The 23,709-nt window shown below is 37.5% G+C and overlaps 2 protein-coding genes and 1 pseudogene across 8 annotated transcripts in view; 2 read left to right on the forward strand and 1 right to left on the reverse strand.

The window, feature by feature from the left end:
- LOC122069476 (60S ribosomal protein L6, mitochondrial-like) overlaps positions 1-753 on the forward strand; it is an 8,440-nt gene extending 7,687 nt beyond the window's left edge. For all 3 annotated transcript variants that reach the window (XM_042633494.1, XM_042633495.1, XM_042633493.1), the window contains exon 2: positions 62-753. In XM_042633494.1, coding sequence (XP_042489428.1) covers positions 91-399 — 309 coding nt within the window. In that variant the 5' untranslated portion in view covers positions 62-90 and the 3' untranslated portion in view covers positions 400-753. The remainder of the gene's footprint in view (positions 1-61) is intronic.
- Positions 754-2,276: 1,523 nt separating this feature from the next.
- LOC122069488 lies at positions 2,277-5,177 on the forward strand (annotated as a pseudogene).
- A 1,771-nt stretch (positions 5,178-6,948) lies between these two features.
- Positions 6,949-22,225, reverse strand: LOC122069490 (50S ribosomal protein HLP, mitochondrial-like). 5 transcript variants are annotated; one of them, XM_042633510.1, is made up of 7 exons: positions 21,962-22,213; positions 21,660-21,887; positions 16,425-16,600; positions 16,052-16,330; positions 15,788-15,862; positions 12,515-12,615; positions 6,949-7,616 (listed from the first exon to the last, which is right to left on the reverse strand). In XM_042633510.1, the coding sequence occupies exons 5-7, from the start codon at positions 15,816-15,818 to the stop codon at positions 7,242-7,244; spliced, it is 507 nt and encodes a 168-aa protein (XP_042489444.1). In that variant the 5' UTR covers positions 15,819-15,862; positions 16,052-16,330; positions 16,425-16,600; positions 21,660-21,887; positions 21,962-22,213; the 3' UTR covers positions 6,949-7,241. The 5 variants fall into 5 exon arrangements, with proteins under 5 accessions (XP_042489444.1, XP_042489443.1, XP_042489446.1 ...); XM_042633509.1 differs by lacking the exon at positions 16,425-16,600; XM_042633512.1 differs by lacking the exons at positions 16,052-16,330; positions 16,425-16,600 and having other exon boundaries at positions 6,949-7,613; positions 21,962-22,225.
- Between the last annotated feature and the right edge of the window lie 1,484 nt (positions 22,226-23,709).

A 23,709-nucleotide genomic window follows, 5' to 3' on the forward strand; every position in this document is an offset into this window, starting at 1 on the left:
AAATTTTATTGTACTCAATTTTAATAGATTTCGCCTCCCTGTTCTTTCTTTTCTTTAACAGATTGGTGGTGGGTCATTCGGAAATTCTAAATGGAAGCCAAATTCTTTCGCTTTCTCAAGATTGTGGGAGTGGGGTTCAAAGCAAGGGCGGAATCAGAGGGTCGTCTCTTGTATCTGAAATTAGGTTACAGCCATGAGGTTGAATTGACTGTTCCACCAGCTGTCCGTGTATTCTGCTTTAAGCCAAACGTTATTTGCTGCACTGGAATAGACAAGGCAAGAGTACACCAATTTGCTGCTGCTGTACGCAGTTGTAAGCCACCTGAAGTTTACAAGGGCAAGGGTATAATGTATATTGATGAAGTTATAAAGAAGAAGCAAGGAAAGAAGTCTAAATGATTACAGGTAGTGTGTTTGTTGGTTGGAATGGAAATCACTTTGCAGAAGGAGGGCTTGATTTCTGTAGCTTGGACTGGTTCCTGCAATCAGCTTTGACAATTTTGAAATATTGGGCAATTTCTGTAAGAAAAATGGAGCCGATAAATTGTTTTGGATGACTATTTTGACTGGTTCTTATGTCTGGTTTCAACTAATCTTTGGTATGATAAGAATAGTTAATCTATGAAATCATGTCCTCTGTTAGTAGCTCATGATCCTCTTGCCAGTAAGAGATGTGGAAACTTTTAGAGCCATAAAACTGTTGTACTGATTTCTTTAGCCTCAGTGTGAAGAAATTGCTGTTTGTTTTCTCTAGTTATTGTTCGATATAGCTCGGCGACTTCTCCACTCACACTCTGATATCCTGTTCCTATTCTTACATGCAATACAGAGCTTCTACTTCATTGACCTCTCTCTTGTAAGATCTGATTTGACACTTTTACTGGCATCTGTGTGACGACTCAAAAAATGGCCCAGATCTGGTGTGCCTCAAAGGTTGGGCAAAAAACGGGAGAGGCGTTGAGAGGGGCATCTCTACTCCCACTCCCACATCGATTAGGGGGAAGAGGCTGGGTCAGTTGACAACCTCAAGCACCCCTTCTATGAGTTTTAAAGTCTTGAGGCTCATGGGTCAAAGTAGACAATATTTGGCTTGGTAAAGATAGGGTGTTATAATCTCTACCATTGTTGTGGTAGAAGATTGCTCACGGGGATAAATAAGGTTAGAAGTTAGGATAAAAATCCTCTGCAATTCCCATCTCATACAATTCTGTACAATACCCCCTGCAAAGGTCGACACGTGGACAACTTGAAATAGATGGTTCAGATGCTTTGTTGATTGAAGCTCCACCAAAACCGGTTAGAAGCAAATGAACCGATCTATCCAATGAATCAAACCGGACCAGTTCAACTCTCCCGTTGGAAGCCACTCGCACGACACTCTCTCTCTTACCCCTCTCTCTGACTCTCTGTTACATCTCTGAACCTTAACAAGCTTGCTCTCACGAAGGAGAAGCTTTGCTACCCTAACTCGCTCACTTTGAACCATCACTTGAGCTTGCTTCCCCCTTTCTAAAACAGAGCGAATCAGCCTCACTCACTCTCCTCTCTTCCTAACTACTCCCAAACCCACCTCCCCTTCTATTAATGGCCACAAATCCTCCATTGATGATTTGGTTTCAATGAGGTGATGAGGGGTTGCTACCTTCTGCTGGTCGCATGTCGCATCTGTTTCTGCAATCACATCTCTACTTTTCTCGACCGGCCAGGCAGCGTTGTGGCCTGTGAGGCCATCGGTGGCTATGGATGGTAGCCTTTTTATTTTTTTCTTCTAGCCCCAACCCAAGTAGCCAAGTTCCACTTTGGCGGCAAGTGGAGGAGGGCTTTCTTGGGGAACGATGGCTATTTATATATCACTTTATCGGAACTGATAATCGCCACTTCTCTCTGAGTCTTATGGGGTGAGGGGTGAGGGGTGAGGGGTGAGGGGTGAGGGGTGAGGGCGCTTGATTTCTCTCCAATAGGGCAACTTTGGATCCTTTGGCATTTTTCACTTCATCGATTTGGAGGTGTGCTTCAGTTATTGTATGTCAAGTGAAGGCGAGTCAGATTCAGCTTTTTTCTCTCATCTCTTGTTTCTTCTTCTGCTTTCCCCCTTTTGCCTTTTTCTACTCTATTGTGTGTAACTCTGAAATAATCCAGCTTTTTCCGGAACTTCATGAGAGATAATTAAACATTCTAATTACCTAAAAATTGGAGATTAATAATGTTTTTTAGCCATTCTGAGATGGGTTCGTTGTGAATTGTTATTATCTACCATCTACTACATTTAACCATTTATGACTTCTGAAGTGAGTAAACATTCTTCAAGTAGAGGAAATGAAGAACCCAAAAGCAATTTCTTCTCTTCTCTGTCAATCTTGTTATTGATATTGGGGTACTAGTTCAAATTGAGAGTATCAGCGACATCTTCATGAGCAGAGAGAGAGAGAGAGAGAAATCGACTTAGGGTAACAGGATAACAGACCTTCTCGTTGGTGAGAGTGAGCTTGTTAGGGTTGAGAGGTGTGAGAGATAGAGAGAGGGGTGAGAGAGAATGTCGTGGGAGTGGCTTCCAGCGAGAGTTTAATCTATTAATCACAAAGTTGAACCTGTCCGGTTTGCTTCATTGGATGCATCGGTTCACTTACTTTTAACTAGTTTTGGTGAGCTTCAACTAACAAAGCATCTGAGTTGTCTATTTCAAGTTGTCCACGTGTCGACCTCTACAGGGGGTATTGTATAGAATTGTATGAGATGGGAATTGTAAAGGATTTTTATCTCAGAAGTTAGGGATGGCACCGGCTGATTCAAACTTACTCATGTGGTATCGATAATCAGATTTTATTTGTAGTGTAAATTTATTTATGGGGGAGGGATCTACATGGTGGCCCACAACATTTCACATTAAGGATAAAAATCATCTGCAATTCCCATCTCGTGCAATTCCATGTTATTCTATGTGCAGAACTCGACACGTGTCCAACTTTTAGTGAACGGTTCAGATGAGTTCTTGGTTGATTTTTCACCAAAACATGGTTTGAAGTAAACTGAATCGATCCGTTTGAAGGTTCAAACCAAACCGGTGAGTGATTGGACTTGAAAGCTGTTGATAGGGAGACTGTTCTGCAGGTGAGGAAGTGTCTTTTGCTTTCTTAAATATACTCCTTAACAAATGGAATTAGCAAAAAAAAAAAAAATTTGTAATTTCTCCTGCAATTATTGCTGAGACGATTGTTTTCTTTGCTGATTTTGAAGTTCTACCTCTTGAAAGTTGAAACTTGAAATTTGAAATATTTTATAATTAATTTTTCATTGTTTATGCAATGAAAAATGACCATATTATCCTCACTGTATGAAACCTTCCACATCACAAGATTCATGCCATATCCCTTTTTGAATCCCCTTAAAACCTTAACTTGACTTTAATTACTTTCATAATGTCCTTTTGTCATGGCTATCAGAGATACCCACAATTGACATCTTAATGATAATCAAAATTGGATTCACAAAGGCTATGAATTCATAATCTGAAAACCTTCAGAGCTCTTTCTTTCACTGCTAAATTTACTGACAGACAAGAAGAGAAATACAAAATAAATTACTATTTGGGTTCTTTTAAGAGAGAAGATCTGTATACTCCATTTTAAGAATGTAAATTACTTGTCCTTCTGTTTCAAGAAAAACATCTGTTGACCATGGATGGTGATACTATGTATATAGGAAAGTATTGTCAGTAAGGCAGTCGCCGGAGCAATCATAGGTGCTGCGATTGGTGGATGGATGAACGACCGATTTGGCCGGGGAATCTCACTCCTGGTTGCAGATTTTCTCTTCTTTCTTGGAGCTGTTATCATGGCCTCTGCTCCCAACCCAGGTCTACTGATCGTTGGTCTCTGTGTTGGTATGGCGTCTATGACTGCTCCATTATTCATCTCAGAAGCTTCTCCTCCGAAAGTCCGAGGTGCCCTGGTCAGCACCAATGCTTTCCTTATGACTGGAGGCCAGTTTCTATCTTACCTGATCAACTTAGCATTCACCAAGGTAATTGAGGAACAATATCATATCCTAGTAGTTATGATTTGAATTTAATTTGTCAAAGATGTCTTTACTAACCCTTAAGGTTTGGTATTTCAGGCTCCAGGGACATGGAGGTGGATGCTTGGAGTAGCTGGATTACCAGCTTTAATTCAATTTACATTGATGTGGATTCACCCAGAGTCACCAAGATGGCTATACAGAAAGGTGCATACTTACTCTCAGTCATCTCATGTTCTATGAATGTGACTTTTTTCAAACAATTTTTGATACTTCCATAATGATCACCATGAGTATCCTCTGGGTTCCCCTTATCTCCAAACAACCACAATTGAATAACAAAACCAGTTTTGCTTCTTGTGTTTTCTACATTATACAGGGGAGGGAAGAAGAAGCCAAAGCCATGCTAAGAAAAATATTCCCTGCCCATGAGGTTGAAGAAGAGATACAAGCTCTGAAAGAATCGGTTGATGCAGAGGTCTAGGAAGAAGGATCATCGGAGAAGATTAATTTCACCAAGATACTTAAAACCAAAACAGTCAGGAGAGCACTTATAGCAGGTGTAGGACTACAGATCTTTCAACAATTTGTGGGCATTAACACAGTAATGTATTATAGCCCTACAATTGTTCAGTTGGCTGGTTTTGCGTCGAACCAAACAGCTCTCCTACTATCCCTTATCACAGCAGGTCTCAATGCCGCAGGCTCCATTGTGAGCATATACTTTGTAGACAGGACAGGCAGGAAGAAACTTCTGATTATCAGTCTAATTGGTGTTATGATCTCACTAGCACTTCTATGTGCTACGTTCCATGAGACCACTGCGCAATCACCAGCAGTTAGCAAGCAGGATACAGCCCAATTCTCTGGTATGACCTGCCCAGATTACCAGTCCACATCTTTTGCTTCGGACTGTATGCAGTGCTTGAAGGCCTCCTCCAGCTTGTGGTTTCTGTGCATCTGCAACCAACAAGGTAAGCTAGGCATCGGCTTTTAAACAAGAAATTAATGGATTCTTCAACTTCTAAGCTTTTTCTTTAGTTCTAATATTTCTGTTAATTACTTTTGCAGTTATATCCTGGGGCATGTTTGATCTCAAATACAACAGTGAAGAATACGTGTCAAGGGGAACATATGCTATGGTACACAAGAGGTTGTCCTAGCAGATATGGGTGGGTGGCTTTAATTGGCTTAGCCCTTTACATCATATTCTTTTCCCCTGGGATGGGTTCTGTTCCATGGATTGTGAACTCTGAGATATACTCTTTGAGGTTCAGAGGTGTCTGTGGAGGTATAGCTGCCACTGCTAACTGGATCTCAAATCTGATTGTGGCTCAGTCCTTCCTCTCCTTAACACAGGAATTGGGACTGCATGGACTTTCCTCATTTTTGGGGTAATCTCTGTAGTTGGCTTGCTCTTTGTGTTGGTTTATTTACCAGAGACCAAGGGACTTCCAATTGAGGAAGTTAAGAAGCTGCTTGACCGAAGAGCTTTTCACATTATGTTCTGGAGAAAGGAATCAGATGATTTGGAGAAATAAGAAAGTGAATCAAGAGTGATATAGTAAGATAATTTGTATACCAAGGCCGAAACTAATTCATATTTTGAGATCAGATGTATACATTTTTTTTTTTTAACTACATATTGGGCAATGTCTCTACCCCACCCCCCACCATCCCCCCCAAAAAAAAAAAAAACCATATTTCGTTACCAAAGGTTTATTAGTATTACTAGTATTTTTCCCATAGGCTCCATTTGATTCCATGTAAAAAGGCGGAAAAGGAAAAAATCAAGTGAAATGGGATTATCCCCTGTTTGTTTAAACATGAAGCCTTTTCAGCCCCCATTCACTTGAATGTATTTTGTTGTTTCTTCTTTAAAAAATAACACTCGTGTCTAGGTGTAAGCAATGACTCATGTTTGGAGAACCTTACATATGGAATAATGCTTACTGAAATTCCTTTTTTTTTTTGTAAGTTTGAAAACTCCACTTCCTTGCCCTTTTATACCTCTTACATCCAAGCTGAGCCGTAAAATATCATATTTTTTATGGTTTTAGATCAGCACTTGGCCTAAAAATCGAAATGAAAGCAAGTCAAGTTACTTTGAAAGATAGCAACTTTTAAATTGAAAAAACTTTTCGAATCTTGTAATGGAGTTTTACTTGTCAAACAAATCCATCTAATCTGAAAAGAAAAAAAAAAAATAAGATCTTTATTCAAAAAGCTTATTTACCAACGAAGTTTTACATTACTTTTCATCCAATTTACTCAGATCTAAAAAGAAAGAAAAAAAAATATTTAACTTCTTTTTTTCTAATCAGAAAATGAGAATTTTCATCGGATATGCCAAATTTTCAGTAAGGTAAAATGTTACCCACTGGTCCTACTCAATATAGAAACACCACCATGATTCCAAAGGGTAATAAAAAGCAATCCCTAGTCAGGCTTTCTATGTATTGCACCAGTGCATAGGTATGGTAAAGCAGGCAGCGGCATCAAGCACACAGGATTAAGATGATCTTTTGACAATCCAAACGTCTTGGCATAGAGAGCACAACCAGGGACCATTCTTTTTCCTTTTTTTAATAATATCATTTCACTTCCTGCAGCCTATGCAAAGTTTACCCTTCAAAAACATTGGTTAAATCCAAGCCATCACACGCACCTGTGAATCCTATTTTTGTAGCCTCTTTTCAGATCGCATTAAATGGCCAGTGTATGTTATTTACCTTGCTATTTGGCCTCAAGGCTGTGTTCAGTTGTCAAGGAAACTTGAGAGGCTGTGAAAATGTTTTCAAGTGTGGGACTGTAGGGAAGAGAAGTGGATGGACTGTTAGTGTAAAACCATATTTCCCAATTCCCATAGCCTCTTATTTAAAATAGCCTTGACTGGTCATGTAAAGTTTTCTTTCCATTTGACCTTGAAGAGAATTGGAAAAAGAAAATGAATAGAAGCCAATTAAACAACCTGTCATTGCATGTTTTGATACAAGCATAACACAGAGAAAAAGAAAGAGGAGGGGGGAGGGGGGCATTTACTCCAAACAAAAATTTGTGTGCTTGAGGCAGCTTAAAGACTCGAATCAAACATGGTCATACTGTTTTTTGGCAATACAACATTATGCCCCTAATACCCAATTCACACTCTTCCCAGATGCAGGGAAAAATTTAACAATCAAAAAACCAAAAGAAAGAAAATGATACCTCAGGAAGAAAATGATACCTCATGCAATATGCTCTGCTAGAGTGAGAATTTTAACATGCTTTTTCTTCCTCAATTCATGTGGGACAGGTCCAAATACACGAGTTCCAATTGGCTCTCCTTGCTTGTTGACAAGGACTACTGCATTGTCATCGAACTTGATCTCACTCCCATCACAACGGCCCCTCTGCATAGCAGCACGCACAACCACACCATATACAACATCTCCTTTCTTCACTTTGCCCCGAGGCTGGGCTTCCTTTACTGATGCTATTATAGTGTCTCCCAACCTTGCCCCTTTCTTCCCCTTCAGAGCTTGTATGCACATCACCCGCTTCGCCCCTGAGTTATCCACAACTTTCAGATTGGTCCTCATCTGTATGAATGTTCTATGCTGCTGCAAAAATGCAAGAACACTTCAAGTCTGGTCACTAGTAACTGGACATATCTCAGGAATGAGAAATGTTACAGATAAAATCCAAATTAACTACTACTTCGAAACATGCCAAAGCAATTTGGATAGGAATACACAAAGTGGATGACTACAATTACTTCATCAAAAAGAAATTAGGCTGCAGTAGAGTTCCCTTCTTTTCAAAAACTGAAATATCATAAATTTTGTCATATTTCGAACTTCTACAGATTATAGCTAATAACCTCACTGTTACACTCACACACAACAAACTAGACACATGCAATCCAGATGACTCGACTCGTTAAAAACATACCAACTCAGACAAGCTACAAAATGAATCATCCGTGCTGACTGGCATCAACACTTAATCCAGACGGTGGATTGTCTGACCAGAAATACTGCATCTTATTATTCAAACCCCATCTTGCCATTGTTCAGCCTCCCTACTTGGATTCTGAGTTCACAAATTGTTAATAATTGAGAACATTGTACCAATGTTTTAAAAAATTAACCAGGCTTTGAACAGCAGTTGATAGCTCAAATGGTCCAAGCAACCAGGCTATGATAAAAAATATCATTATTCATGATAAGTTGTGAGAAATTTGTCTGAGAAGGCGTGGACATGTGCAACAGAGGCCTTTTGGATGCTCCGGAATGGAGCAGTGAGTAATTTCAAATTCAAGGAGATAAAAGAGCTAGAGGTAGGCCTAAAATGATCATAGGAGAAGTGGTGATGAAAGAGATGTACAGCTTAGGATTGGAATCTTGTATGGCTTTGAATTGGGCTGATTGGTACCATAGCAGTAGTTGGCCCATTTTCTAGATAACATTTCCCAGGAATTGACAAGTCATTTTGAGAATGATTGTGGTAGGGTGAGGACAGGAAAAAGCTAGAGCTACAATTACCCATTGAAAAATCAGCCCAGGGGCTGGCTAGATGAATATCAAAGGGTGCATGAGTAAGCAGTCAATAATGCTTGTATTGCAATCACATAAGCAGAGGATATTACCATGCTGGGTCCAGACCTGACCTGACCAGGTAAATAGTTAAGTGGCAACCAAGCACCGATTTACTACCTATGGTTTAATAATGGCTTTCAGCAAGCGTCAAGAGCATCCATAGACCAAGCATGGTCTCTCATGTTAAAAATGGTACGAATCTACCATATAAATCCCACCCCCAAGAATGCCAACAGTAGAAACGTGATCATTTGTCACCCAATATATATATTGGAGTCACCTAGTAGGTTCTTCGTTGGTGCAGTTGGTAACGCAATCTGAAAAAGCAGGCCCACTACAATCAGATCTGACATAAAGGAAGCAATAGTGCTGTTAAGGGAAGAAATCAGATCGATGGAATGGGAGGAAAAAGAGTTGAGATCAATCTAACTGGGAGGAAGAAAGAAGAAATCACATATGGGATACCAATCTCGTATGCATGGCTCAACAGCACCAAAAATTTTAAAAAGACTCATATTCTTTACTCAAACCATCTTTAATTGATGGGGGAGTAATTACATATATATAAAGGCCTTCTAAAATTCCTAAAATGACTCAAAAAAAGGACTCCCAATCACAATCACACACTCAATAAAGTAAACAAACTCAAACAAAACTTTATCTAGCTATTAAGTATCGTAATCTAACTCAAACACTTGGACACTATCCCTATGCAAATTAAGCCCATTCCAATGAAACCTACAAAAAGTAAAAGGCCCAATCTATAATATAACTATCCAAAGGTCAATTTTAGCCCATTAGAATGCAACAACACCTTATGGGCCTCCCAAGCTTGATCATAAGCCTCCATATCAGATTGGTGATTAATGCAACTACATCAGCTGGGTTTGACATATGGAATCCAAACGTTGAAAAAGTATTCAAATATTTTAAAAATTAGAAAACTCAATAATAATGGTCCATCTGGTCACAATACTTGAACTACTAAATTTGCTTCAGTTAGTATTATCTCGCTCAATCCTTAATAACATTTAATAACTTGTCAAAGCCTTAATATACAGGTACGCAATGCGTGAGAGACACTCAGTAGGTACATCAATTGGGCATACACTTAGGAGAATTCTTTAAGTATGGTTACAGACTGTACCCAGATAGTGATCAGGTACTCAACTATGAATTCAACCTCCATTAATCTGAATCACGTCGATTGGGTAATTGAGTGATTGGTTAACCCATTGATATCAATTAGATATTTTGAATTTCCATGTGACCTATTCTTGAAACAGACCCAACTTAAACAGTTCCAATCCAAGGCCAGACCAGCAGTCACATAGGCCAAAAATCTCAAGCTGCTTGTGACTGAAATCTGTGTCCAGTCCACCATTAGGCCATAGCAGTCTAGCAGAACCAGAACAGAGCCCAGCCAAAACCAGACCAGCCAGTGACATCCCTAGAGGAAGCTGCCCTCTCGTGGACACAATGTGGTAACCAGCAAATGTTTTATGAAAAATGAAACTCAATCATCTTTTTATTTAAATTGAGGGAGCAGGGGAATGAAGCTAATGTATTCATGATGATTATAAACATCAAATTCTCTTTTGAAATCATGATACTTAGGATAGGGAACAAGAATGCCTTTCAAAAATCTGTTCTTATAAAATTCTCTTTTGAAATCATATGATACTGCAGGTCTGCAGCTAAAGAACAAGAATTTCTTCAAAATATCTGTTCTTATAACAGAAATCAGGCTTATCATTTTCAACTGAGAAAATAATATTGCAGGTTCAGAAACATTGGATCTGCATGCACAATTCTAGAAGCACGTCTCAGGTATAGGAAGTCTCCACACTTGATGGGTCTTATGAGTTATGACTACGAAGATCACTAGAGCCAAATGCAGCCTGAGCAGCAAGGAAATTTCTACACATTTTGCCTACCCTAGCAAATTCAATAATAGGCATTGCGTAGGTGAGCAAAATTTGTTGAAACACCACATGTCGGTGTGTAACTACTTTACAGGCCAGCAAAAAGATTAAATTAGATTTATAAAAATAAGACAACGAATTTTTGAGGAAGGAAAATGAATATGAAGATCATGTTAACAGGAAGGATATGGATGTACAAGTCAAACAGATTAGCATGGCTTAAATTAATGTCCCTAAGTTGAAAAATCGCTGCAAGTCAGAATTAAGAATACATTGAGAGAGAACGGGGACTCTAGGATTAGTGTTTGAAGTAGGATAAGGGCGTTAAGAAAGGTCGTAATAGAAATAAAAAAAGGTGATCTGGGTAGGATGGTTTGATGTTTAATGGAGGCTATAGACTGACAGGGTTTAAATCTCCAAGTTGTGGTAATGAAGAATTAGGGTTAATGGTTGGGAATGTGGTGTGGGAAATTGGTGACTTGTATGGGAAGTGATGGTCGAGGATGATAAGGATATTGAGGAAAGCCACGGGAAATAAGAAAGCAATGAACAGGAAAATCAAACTCTGTTACCTGAGCAATGGTTATTCCAACATCAAGAAGGAAGAAGAAAAACACTAATCAGTTGTATGAAAAGAAAATTCTCAGTTTTCATAAAGCATAATGTACCGACAGAGCTTGAATAGTCATCTTCTAATTCTCAGGCCAATGTATAAAAGTGACCTATTCAACCCACTACAACACCAACAACAGAGCCTTATCCCAACTGAATGGGGTCGGCTAACCTATTTAACCCACTCTTACTAAATATTAGACCAACTACTACACTACTTTAACCGTGAAAACTAAACCAGTTAGACCAAAGTAACTCAACTATGTGAGAGAGAGAAAGAGAGAAACAAAAACCATAACAGGAATAATCATTAACCCATCATCTCCTAGAACTGAGCTGGCTCTTCAACATAGGGCAATGAACAGGACCAAAAGACGGCCGAAAGGTGGCACCACCCAACAACTGACTCTCACTGATCATTTAAGATAGGTGGATCATCAAACTTTTAGGAGACTGGGTGGTCAAAATTAATTACTTGGTCATCTTCTAATAATATTAAGTTCAGAAATTTCTCACCCAGTGTGAAGTGAAAAAAAAAATAAAAAAGCTGATCAGCTAGCAATGATCTCATTTAATGACTAGTTCACCTCATAGTGTTCACTGACCAACTATGTTAAATCCTAGGCTAGTTGAGTTGATCATGATGAGACTCTCATGGGCTTGCAGACTTTGCATACATGTTGATGAGACATCAAGCCATGAAAAAAATCCACAACCAAAGCAGAAAAGCCTGATATCCATAGACCATTTCACAGCATTCCCTGCCTGGCAAACATTCTAACCACACTAGTTATTCCAAATATTGATCCAAACATATGATCTTAATCATTAGATCACTTTTCAATCATCTTTACAAACAAAAGAGAGGGTAAGAATACTTCATGGAAAAATTTATTCAATGATCACTTTCATCAACAAGGATTTGTGTCACATGTATGGCCTGAGTGTATGGGAAATTAGTTTTCTTCCATCTACCTGCCCAGAGGTGTAATGCTTCAAAATTTATGGCTCCTCGATAAATGAAACATTCTATAGTAGGTTTGATTTCCTGACCTAATAACTAACTTGTAATAAAATTCGAAACATAGCTATAAAGCCCCATTTCCACAAAGCACAAAAGAAATTTTAGCACTCCATGCCAAATAAATGAAACATTCTATAGTAGGTTTGATTTCCTGACCTAAACTTACTTGTAATAAAATTTGAAACATAGCTATAAAGCCCCATTTCCACAAAGCACAAAAGAAAATTTTAGCACTCCATGCAGAGAGGAGAAATAAAAAAATCAATGACTATCTTAAATCAAATAAGATGTCTGAATCGTTACAAATGCAACTTGCAAGTGCCAAAAAATGTTAGCAGGATAAGAATTAATGAACTTACCTGAGATAAGAATTGGTTGCATGTCATCCTCATTATCTCATGCGAAGTTCCAAGAAAACGCTGAGAATTGTTGCCAAGGCCACCCAACATCGAACGACCCACTGTGTTTTTGCTCATTAAAAGTCAGTGTGATGTCATTCCTCAGTTACAGGAGAAGAAGTTTGCTTTTAAGTTTTAAAATGAGTTTTCCATTCTGAAAATCAATTCTTGATATTTCCATTTCAGCGTATTTTAAATTAGAAGGCTTATGGACATTTCAGTATTTCATTGAAATGCTTCAACACAATGTACAACTCTGTAGAAAATAGACATAGGGGCAAATAGTTGAAAGGAGTCTAAAACTTTTCCATTTAGCTCAGCAAGAATTCAAGAAAGAAAGGAAAAAAAAAATCTAGTACTAGAAGAGATGTGTAGAGTATTGGCATAGGTCCTAGATTGGCTCAAAGTTACAATCCCTCTCTCAGGTGGATGGCTATAGTATTGCTGCATGACATATCTATAATACAAAGCCCATAGTCATTATTTCATAAAACATGGTCGCCTTCTTCAGCCTCCTCAAAAGTTAGACTTGCATTTTTATTTAACAATTTGAAATTCAAGGGGCATTATTTGAGTATATTCCCAACAAGGAAAATATGCTCCTCAGACATGAATTGATTTTGCCAAACTTTAAAAGGAAAAAATCTAAAATCTAAAAAATTGTAAGGAATAAAAGAAGAAAAAAAATGATGAAGTTGACAATTCTAAAATTCGAGCAATAAATTAACCATATTTAGGTAAAATTATAGCGTATAATAATTCCCCTTGATCATTATTCAGAAAATTTTTGAACCATACTCATAATTCTACGTGGTGCACATGGAACTTTGTAGTTAAACCAATACTGACAAGGAGTTAATGGAAATTTGGTTAATATATGCTAAGAGGGGCACAAATCTCTGACAGGTTGACAAGTCCCTATTCAATCAGTCCACATAAGTTCATAAATCATAAGTAATCTCAAACTCTCAATGTCAACCTATATAGATATACATATACATATACATTTCCCTGTGGAACCAGGAGTAATATGGGTTACAGCATATGTATTATCAATACTTCAATCTATGACAATGAATGAATAATTAATAAATAATTTTCTTGTTGCATCGAGATTACTAATTACCTAAAGGTGTGATGTTTCCAACCCCTTCTATGTGCAACTCATAGAAAATCTATTTCTATAATGTTGACAAGAACTATCCCGCTTCTTCCCTTCTTTTCTATCTTAGTTCTTTTTCTTTGAACTTTTCAATGATCAACTCAAACCATATTTACGACTTTATACCTTAACATTGAATAGCATCACATCGTTGCAAGCTTAAATTAAATATTTACTTCATTCCATCCTTCAAAGCCCTTATATAACCATCCAAAACTCTCTGCATTTCTTGTAGGGTTCTCAAGGTTTCATAAATGTGAGTTCCCTTAGTTGTGCAGCATCACTTAGCTCTTACTCTATATTCCAGTCTTCACCTTCTTTTGTATACTAAGAGCATAATTCATTGCTATGGTATATTGATACAAGCGTAGATAGTGGAGTTTCATACCAACCTCAGGACTTAATTTCTGCATACTATTGCTTTACTAGAGAGTGCCAAAGACCTCTTACAATCAAAGAACCTCGGAATCACCTTTGCCACTATAAATCCAAATGTTAGAAAATGTTTCAACTGAGAATATTGTCATCCTAACGAAATATATTTTTGCTCAATGAAGAGCACTTAGATTTGTTTCTGTATAGAAAATTCATGGGCAGTCCCATTATGATATGGAAAGTTCAAGCAACTAAGCAAGGTCTAAACAGCTTTGAAGTGTCTCTGCATTGAATAGAAAGAGGATTCATCCTAAAGGTTGGAACAGAACATGGAAGTTCTTCCTGTTACGCTGTCACGTTTGATGAGCCACTTCTTGCGAACTTGGTCACAATGAAACCTAGATCTTTACCCTTGTAAGAAAAATCCAGTATGCCATCAAAAAGCACTCCCTGGCCCAATCTAGATCACTTCTTTCCTTGCAGCCATATTTCACTCCAATAATTTAGAAATCCATGAGATTTATTCAAATTGATTATTTGTCACTAACAGAATGTTAAAAGTTACCCATTGTGTTATGTATCTGTTTTTCTTCAATAAATCCCACATATGCACGATTGATCAGGTATGCGGCTTAGAGTTAAATGAGTCCATGTAACGGGTGAATAACACAGGTCAGTGGGAGGTTGTTGGGAGTCCTAAGTCTTTAGGAAGTATGGTTATTAGCGAGTGCCATAATGAAGGAGGGTAGTCGAATGTGGGAGGAGTCTATATGAGTGTTATCAGTCGATGATGCAAGGAGCCAAGTTTTATCCAATTAATGCTTCGCAGTTGGAGGTTAGTTTCCCTCAAAGAATATCTCTTTACCTTCTCCTTATCTTCTTTCTTATTCAGAATTCTATCAAAATAGGTAAGAGTAAAAAAAGGGGAAGGAATCATGAGCTTTCCTACTACGCACATGATAACAGCCAAGGTGACTTAGTGATATGGCTCAATTCAACTTAACTGAAAGTAGTTACAACCCACCCATAAGCAGAATCATAAGGTGGAAATTCTAGCAAAAGAAAGGGATCGATGGCTAAAGCACCAAGGCTTAGATCAAGTCCACGTTCTGGTCGACTGTGGAGATAGGGTAGTGGAATGATACTACCAAGTTTCATGGGAATCCTATGGTTAAATAGGTTACTATAATAGAGAGAACAAAAATACAAAGTAGGTCTCAGATATAGGAATAAACAGGAATCAAACAAACTGCTGGACAGATCAACACCAAATTAGAACCAAAGGTAAGGATTGATGGTTGGGTATAACTCTCCAAATTTTTCGTCAAATTGATGGTTAGATTGAGAGGGAGGAGCATAGGAATGATACTAGTAAGTAGGTTCAGATTTTGTAACTTACTAAATTGCTGCAAAATTAACCATTTGCAGCAAAAAGAAGAAGAATAAGTGATTTTCACTTCTCTTTCGCTTATTGTAGATTATCTCAAGAGAATAGACGTTAGAAGATGATAATGAGAGGGAATATAAAGTAACCTACTCAAGTTATCTCTGCAACTCTTGGGTTACTACCCGGCAAGTAACATTCAAAAGAAGAACCATAGATTTTAAAATCATATAGGAAACAGTTATAATACAATCATGGCCAATGATATAAAAACCATTTTCAAGAATTAATAAGAACGCTAGATAATACGTACCACTTGAACACTTGGAAATTAAACCTGCCATCTTAGATTGAAGTGATGATCTAAATAAAGAGAAACATAAACCACCTGTCAATGAAATCAATGACTACCATTAGCCTAAATGCAATTAGATGAAATTCTTCAAAACAAACGAAATCCGAATCACAATAAAAAAAAAAAAAAAAAAAAAAAAAAAAAAAAATCTTCAAACAGATCAAGTTATATATAAACATGGAAACCAATCAAAAAGCAACCAGAAAGAGAGAGAGGCCATACTTTAACACCATCAATCCCGATTGTGGTCGTCTCCTCCGGCAATGCTGAGTTGGTCTTCTCTAAAACCCCAAACCCTTTCGTTGTTAATGTGAGAATCGAATGAGAAAAGGGCCTTAGTGTATCAGATTACCAAAATACCCTTCTAATATTCAAAATAGGCAAGTGCAACCAGGAATTTAGTTCTTGGGTATCGTATCGGTCTCAGGCTCTCAGCCAATACCAATCTGGGATTCTGGATACAGAAAAGTACAGTTTTCCCGGATCGGTCACCATATCGGCCTGGATTGGCCAAAAAAAAAGTGAGAGCTAAATCAGAACGTTATATTCTAGTCAAAGAGCAAACGCAGTTAAGATTAAAGCATAAATGTTGAACCTGAAGCTTCTGAAGCTTTTTCCAGGACCCAAATCAGAGAGAAGAGTTTCAGATCCAAGTCTGGTGCATGCTCTCTCTCACACAGATGCTACACAAAGGTTGCAAATAGGGTTTAACCATCAAACCCTGACAATCCACAGATGCTCACCGGACTCGAATGCATTGACAACCTGTCCCTAATCCCGAGAGAGAGAGAGAGAGAGAGAGAGTTATGCATCCATTACACTCAGAAGTCAAAATACTTACGCTCGCCTTTAGTCGCTGGCCACAGGAAATGGAAATAGACAAAGAATGGAGAATAGACAAAGGGCAAGGGGTTAGGGTTCCACGGCGGAGGCCCATGGGCCAACTAGGATGACAGCCCAACAAGACATTCCAACTCAAGGAAGGTGGTCAGCAAGGGAAAGAGGGGGGAGGGACACGAACACCAGAAGTGCCATACGGAAAGCTGCTTGAATAAGCAATTCCTAACCGAGTGCTTAGGTAGCTGTTGGCAGGATGAACACTTGAATCATGCAGTTAGAGCTGTTTAATAAATCTTGGGAGGGAAGAAGCCCGCGATCTGAAAGGCCCATATGGTTTTATAGCTTGGCAACTCTGGTTGACTTGGGCTTTAGATTGGAAGGACAAGGGTTTTTTATTATGAGTGGGCTTCGACTTGGGCTTCAGATTGGGTTCCCCCCCCCCCAACCCAAAAAAGAATCAGTATAAGCAGTAACAACAAGACATAAATTGTTCGAAACACTAAGGGGGTGTTTGGTTCGAATATTCCGTCGAACCACATTCTAGGGATTCAGGATTCAGGATTCAGGATTCAGGATTCAGGATTCTGGATTCTGGATTCTGGATTCTGGATTCTGGATGTAACTCATGTGGATGAGTTCCTTTGGAACAATTTCTTGGGTGTAAAAAACTGTTTGGTTACCCTGATTCTGTTAGTTGAATCTGACTGGAAAACTGTTTGGTTACCCACATGAAGATTGGGCAATTCATTGAACATTTAAAAAATTTCCTTCTAACATGTGACCTTGACTTAGAAGTGAAAATTGAGCTATCTTTCCCACAGAATTCACACTTAGCAATGGCACAAGCAGACACATTTGATGTCATCTATACGTTAACACCAAACATTTCCAAACAAGCAAACATGCATAGAAAATACTGTTAATAACGCTTGACATTCATTTTCACTACTTAAATGTATCGAGCTAATAGACAATTAGTCGAAAGCAGAATCATAACAAGCATATGCTTCCTACCCAAGGAAGTTGGACTTGGCAAACCCTGACTTTTTTAAGTTTAAAGAACTAAGGAGGAGCTTGCAGATGTATTCTGGTTGTAGCCATGATGTCAGTAGCCTATGGCCACAATGCTTCAAATGTATTTTTTTTTTAAACTGTGCCCGAGGCCTCCAATCTAGGTTTTCTCCAAAGCAGACAACAGCATATTGTGGAGCAGTTTGACCATCTCTACTAACTCCAACAAACAATACTTATGTAACACTGAATTAAAATTGAGGCAAATACAAGGTACCAGAGCATATATATTGCAACTTGAAAGTCATGGAACATAATTAAAATTTTCCCTTTGATTTCCTCACTGAAAATATCAAATAATAAAATATTATTTTCCTCTTCCAACTATGCTTTATTTAATTGAACATCCATTAATTTTTTTGTCAGGACCAGATATAACCGGGCACCCAGCTTATGCTATCCATGTGCATATTAAAAGTGAAATATTTTAATGTTGTTATGCACACAGTGGATTTGGTTGCAAAATTGCATAGTTCAATCAGATAATTCATGTAGGTCAGATAAACATAGTTGAACAGAGAACAAAGCATGTCTTGTTTGTGTCTTATATGGGTACTCTGCTTGACTTTTTAGAATCTTAACTTTATAGTTCAAAAGACGGAATGCACGTTCAATTACATTCCTTAACTTGGAATGCCGCAAGTTAAACAGTTTCTTCTTAACGGTTGGATATTGGTTTGAGTTACGCCACTCTTTCAAATGGTAACGCACATTACAATATGGCCTCAAAAACCCCTTTTGGTTAGCAAAACCTACACCAACCAAATAAAATTTTCCTCGAGGTACCAAAATCCGTCCCTCACCATCTCTGTGTAGATCATCTTCCAAAATGCTTGAATCTGAAGTAGATCCTTCCCAGTCAGAAAGTATGTATGTGAATTTCATATCGAAGTCACATGCAACAAAGATATTCTGAGATATTTCTCCATGCCTAACGCGAAAACGATGATGTTGGTCAAGTGGTACCCAAGCCGGAACATGTGAACCATCAATGGCTCCAATACAATCTTTGAAGTACGGGTATAAGCTTCTACGATTACCAGAGATTCGCTCATGTGTTGTGGTACGCGGTGGCTTGAGTAGTATTAGGTACAATTTTATTACAGCACCCAACACTAAATTAAAGTATCAGCTTACAGTTTCACCAAAATGGCCAAAATCATGTACTACTTTTCGGTTTTTCAGATTATGACCAATGGTTTGTAAGAACATTACCAACTGTTCCTCGACTCGTACTGTTGGGCTATCTCTAAGAAGGTCTGACTCTTGCATCAATTGACATAGAGAGAAGAATGCTTTTCTACTCATTCTTATGATGCTCCGACATGTGCGGTCAGACACACCAATAATTCTCTCTGTCTCGATGAATCATCTAAGACTCTCACCACGATATGGTTGTTTGCGAAGAAATAATTTTTTGTACTGTTCCACTGCTACAACCAAAGCAATTCCCGTTAAGATAATGATTTTCTTGCGCTTCTCATAATACATCTCATCATATTCTCTCCACGGATCCATTAGTACGTTGATCTAGAGATTCACAACAATACAACAAAAGAAAAAAAAATTACAAAAGATTATATATATATATATATATTTCAAAAAAATATTAGTAAAACATGAGTAAGAATATGGACTAGCAGACATTTCATCCACCCACCAGTGGTACCCTTAATATTAGATCTAAATCTGTAATAGTTTAAACACAAGGGTATATAGGCTTCATATTCCTAGCCACAAGAAAAAACCAACTAAACAGTCCAGAAAAGGGTCCAACCAGGTCACTTTAGTCCAATCTGAGTCCGAAAGGGCTCACCCAATCAGAGAAATTGTCAAGCTAGAATTGTACCAGCTGCTTCTATAAATCACCATATTTTATTGTGTTTATTTACCTCAAATCTTGCACACAAATGCATACTAAAAGTAACATTAAAGTGCAAAAGCAAATTTACCCTGTTAAGTAACAGCCATTGTTGCAAGGCCCCTGCATTTATAAGGAGTTTTGAGCAGTTTTGCTATCAATATATTCTTAACACAGAGAGAGAGAGAGAAAGAGGGGATGAAGGGTATTCAGAGGTTGAGTCTGAGACAGAGGAGTGAGGCCTTGAAAGTTTTTCTTGTGTAGCTTTAAGAGAGAGAAAGGCTTGGTAGGTTTTGATACTAAGTGTAAGAACTAAGAACCAGTTTATTTACAAATCTAAGTCCCTTCTTTTCTTTTTTTTCTTGAAGTTAAACATGAAGAAACAGTAGGAAATGATAAGCATAATTATCACTAAATTACTCACATTTCCTGGAGAGTTTTGGATTTTAGTTTTGGATTTTTTTCCCAGTCTTGGAGAGTTTCATTTCCTTTAAACACTAGGCAAACTAACATATTAATTCCTCTCTTTTCAACTCCTTGAACCATTAACCCTTCAGTTGTTAATTATATTTACGATGTTTTATTACTTTAACTTCATAGGTTACATTTTGAATGCGAATACGTCAAATAACAGATGGTTAATCCTTTCCCTTTTCCATCTTGTAGATCCAAATTTTATAGTGAGCAAAGCTGTAACTCAGCTTGAACCCAAAGGGGATCCAGGGCAAATCATTATAAGATATAAAAAATTGGAAAATCCTAGGTTCTTTGGTTCCCATTTTTGGGAGCATGAGAATTTTTATTTTTTATTATTATTTTTTTCTATATTCAAAATGAACTTCCTTGTCTCCTCAGACACTCATATTACCTTACCCACCCCATTTAGTAAGGCAGTTATTTTCTTCCATTCAAAACAACAGTCCAAGCAGACCACAATAAGGAATGCAGAGAATGAGTAAAACATGTTTTATTGCCTCAACTAATAAGTAACAATCTGGAAGAATTTGGAATTGTTAGCCTATGGTTGCTAAGACAGAGGATGTTTAATCTTTGAAAACAGAAACCTCAATGAATTTCCATATGCCTAATTCAGGAATTTCGGTTTCTGGAAAGGCATCAGAAGAACATGTTAACTTCTTCACTAGTATTACACTTAATTAACAGCTAAGTAATAGAATTAAATCACATATAAGAGGATTTAGGCCGTGTCCATTAATCCAGTTCAGAGGGAGGTTGTTTTGGATCATCCAGGAATAATGAACAGTTTTGCACAGGAATGCATGTTTGGCATCCACACAAGGTCAGTCCTGACTTCTCAAAAGGACCAAAACCTGATGCAACAAGAGCTTGGCTCATTTTGATACCATAAACATCTCCAAGCTTCAAACTTCAGCAAAAATAGCTCCAAGTAATATATTATGGAACAAAGGAAGGTGCATTATAGAATTTCCAATTACCCCTACAAAGGCCAATTCCTTTTTTGGAAGCTTGAGGGATGTGAAGTGATTGAGAGATCAAGAGGAAAACTAAGGGACACATCGGTAGAAGCAGTAGTACAGATTAGAGACCCATAAATTGATTCTCCTCGTTAAATAAACTTTTCAAATTCTCAGACTAAAAATAGCCACCGTTATATTTGGTTTCTTTCTATGAGTACAACTCTATATATGGAAAGTAGAGTAAGAGTAGAAAATATATTTTGAGTGATTGATTCTTTAGAGGAATTTCTCAAACCTGAAGTGATACAATAAATTTACTCTGAATTGAAAATCTAACATTCATATTAGATCAAAGATTCTTTCGGAAATTTATCAAAAATTCAGAACAGAAAACCTCATTTCCAACACATTACAACAGTGCAACACATCTCTCCTGAACGTTCAGTCCAGAAAAACCAACTAAACAGTCCAGAAAAACCAACCAGGAGGTAAACTTCCTCTCTCTCTCTCTTCTCTCTCTTTCTTAAACAACAGAGTTTCAAGTTCCAACCGGAAGTAGAGTCAATGAAGCATAAATATTGTATGAAAAGATAAAGAAAAGGGGGGAGGAGGTACTTACCGACGGAGTTGCGAACAATGGGGCTGACACGAGAACCGTTGGAGGACCTTCGGAGCGAAAAATGGGGCTGATACGAGAACCGTTGGAGGGTAATCCAGAAAAAGCGATGGGTTTTGGTAATCCAGAACCGTTGGAGCAAATGGAGCGAACAATGGGTTTTGCTACTCCAGAAACGTGAAACCCTGACTTCGTATCTTCCTTTCCCTTCCAAAATGAAGCCCCTTGTTCCTGTGTCCACCGAAAATACCTCTTAGAGACTAAAAACACAGAAACCCTACAAATAAAAATATCGATTACAAAACCCGCGGTTGAGATTGAGAAGATGAGGAAGTCCAATACTCAGAAAGCCGAAACTTGAGCTCCAAATCCAAATAACAGTGAAGCTAAGGGGAGAAGAAGGAGGTCTGGTTGTGGACGGTGTTGAGATCCGGCCATGGCCGTCTTTACCGGCGATGAGAGGAAGAAAGTTTGTCCCGATGAAGATAGTACTCCTGAATGATAGTTAATAACAATTATTTATATGAGAGTTAGAAATATGTATATCAAAATGAGTTTTGCTATCGACCCTAATTCTTTCCTGAAAAACAATTTAGCATCAATAGATGTTCCGCATAAATTAGTATATTTAAGTAGAAACGCTTTTTAAAACAACCAAACGGTTTAAAAACCAGAGAACCGTGTTTCACTGCAAAGACTTTCCAACGAATTATGCAATCAAACACAACCTAAAAAACCCGATAAATGTGATTCTATGGCTCTTATATCAACCTTAGAATCCTTGACGCGATCTTGGATTAACCTCAATTTAGTTGAATCCTGGATTTTAGTTCAAGTCCGTGATTTAACTGGACACGCAACTCTGGATCATCTTTTCCAAAATATGAACCAAACAGTTTTAAGTTAATGAGAAATGGATCCCTAGAATGTGTTTCGACGGAATATTCGAACCAAACGCCCCTTAAGGCTATGTTTGGTTGTAAGGGAAATTGAAGCAAAGGAAAATGAAATTCTCATACTTAAAAATGAAATATATGTAATCATTACCCATGTGATTTTAACATTAATGTCAAATCATTCCATATATGGTTATAAAAATTCATTTTACTTTGCATTCAAAACCCTTTGCTATATAATATGTAAAATAAATATTACATGTAAAATATATCATTACTAAATATGGTTAAAAAAATTAAGTGGTTTATACAATTATATCGGGTAATAATTATAAACATTTATTTTGAAAGTATGAAAATTTCATTTCTCTTCCCTTTAAATTTTCATTGCAACCAAATAGAGCCTAACATATTTGTCATGTAGTGGTAGCCTTTTAAGTTTTTCAAATTTTAAAGACATGGCTATCACTCTAGAAACAATCACAAGTAGTCTACAATCCACATGGAGAAATCATGATTTTTAAAATTGGTAGAAAATCAACTTGGAAGCTTTGATGCAATTTCAATTGTACTGTTTAAAAGAACCTTTGGAGATGATACATTTACAATTTAATCTATCCAAATAAAAAGGCGTGGAGATGAAACATGTGGTTGAGATGGGACTCTAATTTCATTTTTTATTTTTTATTTTTATTTTTAAATGTTGCATAATGCAGTGAGAACATTAGTGTAATAACATTATTTTTCATATAGGTAGTTTCCGCTGGTACTTAGAAGTTTAATACTAGAGAGATGATGCCAGGAAAATTTACAACCTTAAAACGTGACATAGAGACTTCACATTTGATGCATGTCTAATCCATTATATTCACAATTTTCAATGGTAAATTTATCTGAGCTCTCCATTTGGCTTAGAGAAGGGTGATCATGTAGGAAAGCCTCCCTTAACAGCCATGAAATCATAAAGAAAAAAAAAAAAAAAAGTATTTTTCTTTTTTTTATGATAGCCAAACATAAATACTTTTTTTTATTTTCTTATCATTTCATTTCTTTTTTGTTCTTCTCTTCTATTTTCAATGAACACTTGGTAGTTCAATTTAAAATTCTTCATCATGACCTCGTACTTAGCTGTCAAGGTACAATCCAATCAGGTTGTT

The sequence above is a fragment of the Macadamia integrifolia genome, unplaced genomic scaffold, assembly GCF_013358625.1.
Source record: "Macadamia integrifolia cultivar HAES 741 unplaced genomic scaffold, SCU_Mint_v3 scaffold624, whole genome shotgun sequence".
In the NCBI taxonomy this organism is placed as follows: Eukaryota; Viridiplantae; Streptophyta; class Magnoliopsida; order Proteales; family Proteaceae; genus Macadamia; species Macadamia integrifolia.

Coding starts and splice junctions, on each gene's coding strand:
- LOC122069490 (XM_042633509.1), bottom strand. CDS start 15,818: ATGGCAGGTTTAATTTCCAAGTGTTCAAGTG. Junction 12,616..15,787: donor AATTTCCAAGTGTTCAAGTG/GTACGTATTATC, acceptor GCAAAAACACAG/TGGGTCGTTCGATGTTGGGT. Junction 7,617..12,514: donor GCAACCAATTCTTATCTCAG/GTAAGTTCATTA, acceptor GCATTTTTGCAG/CAGCATAGAACATTCATACA.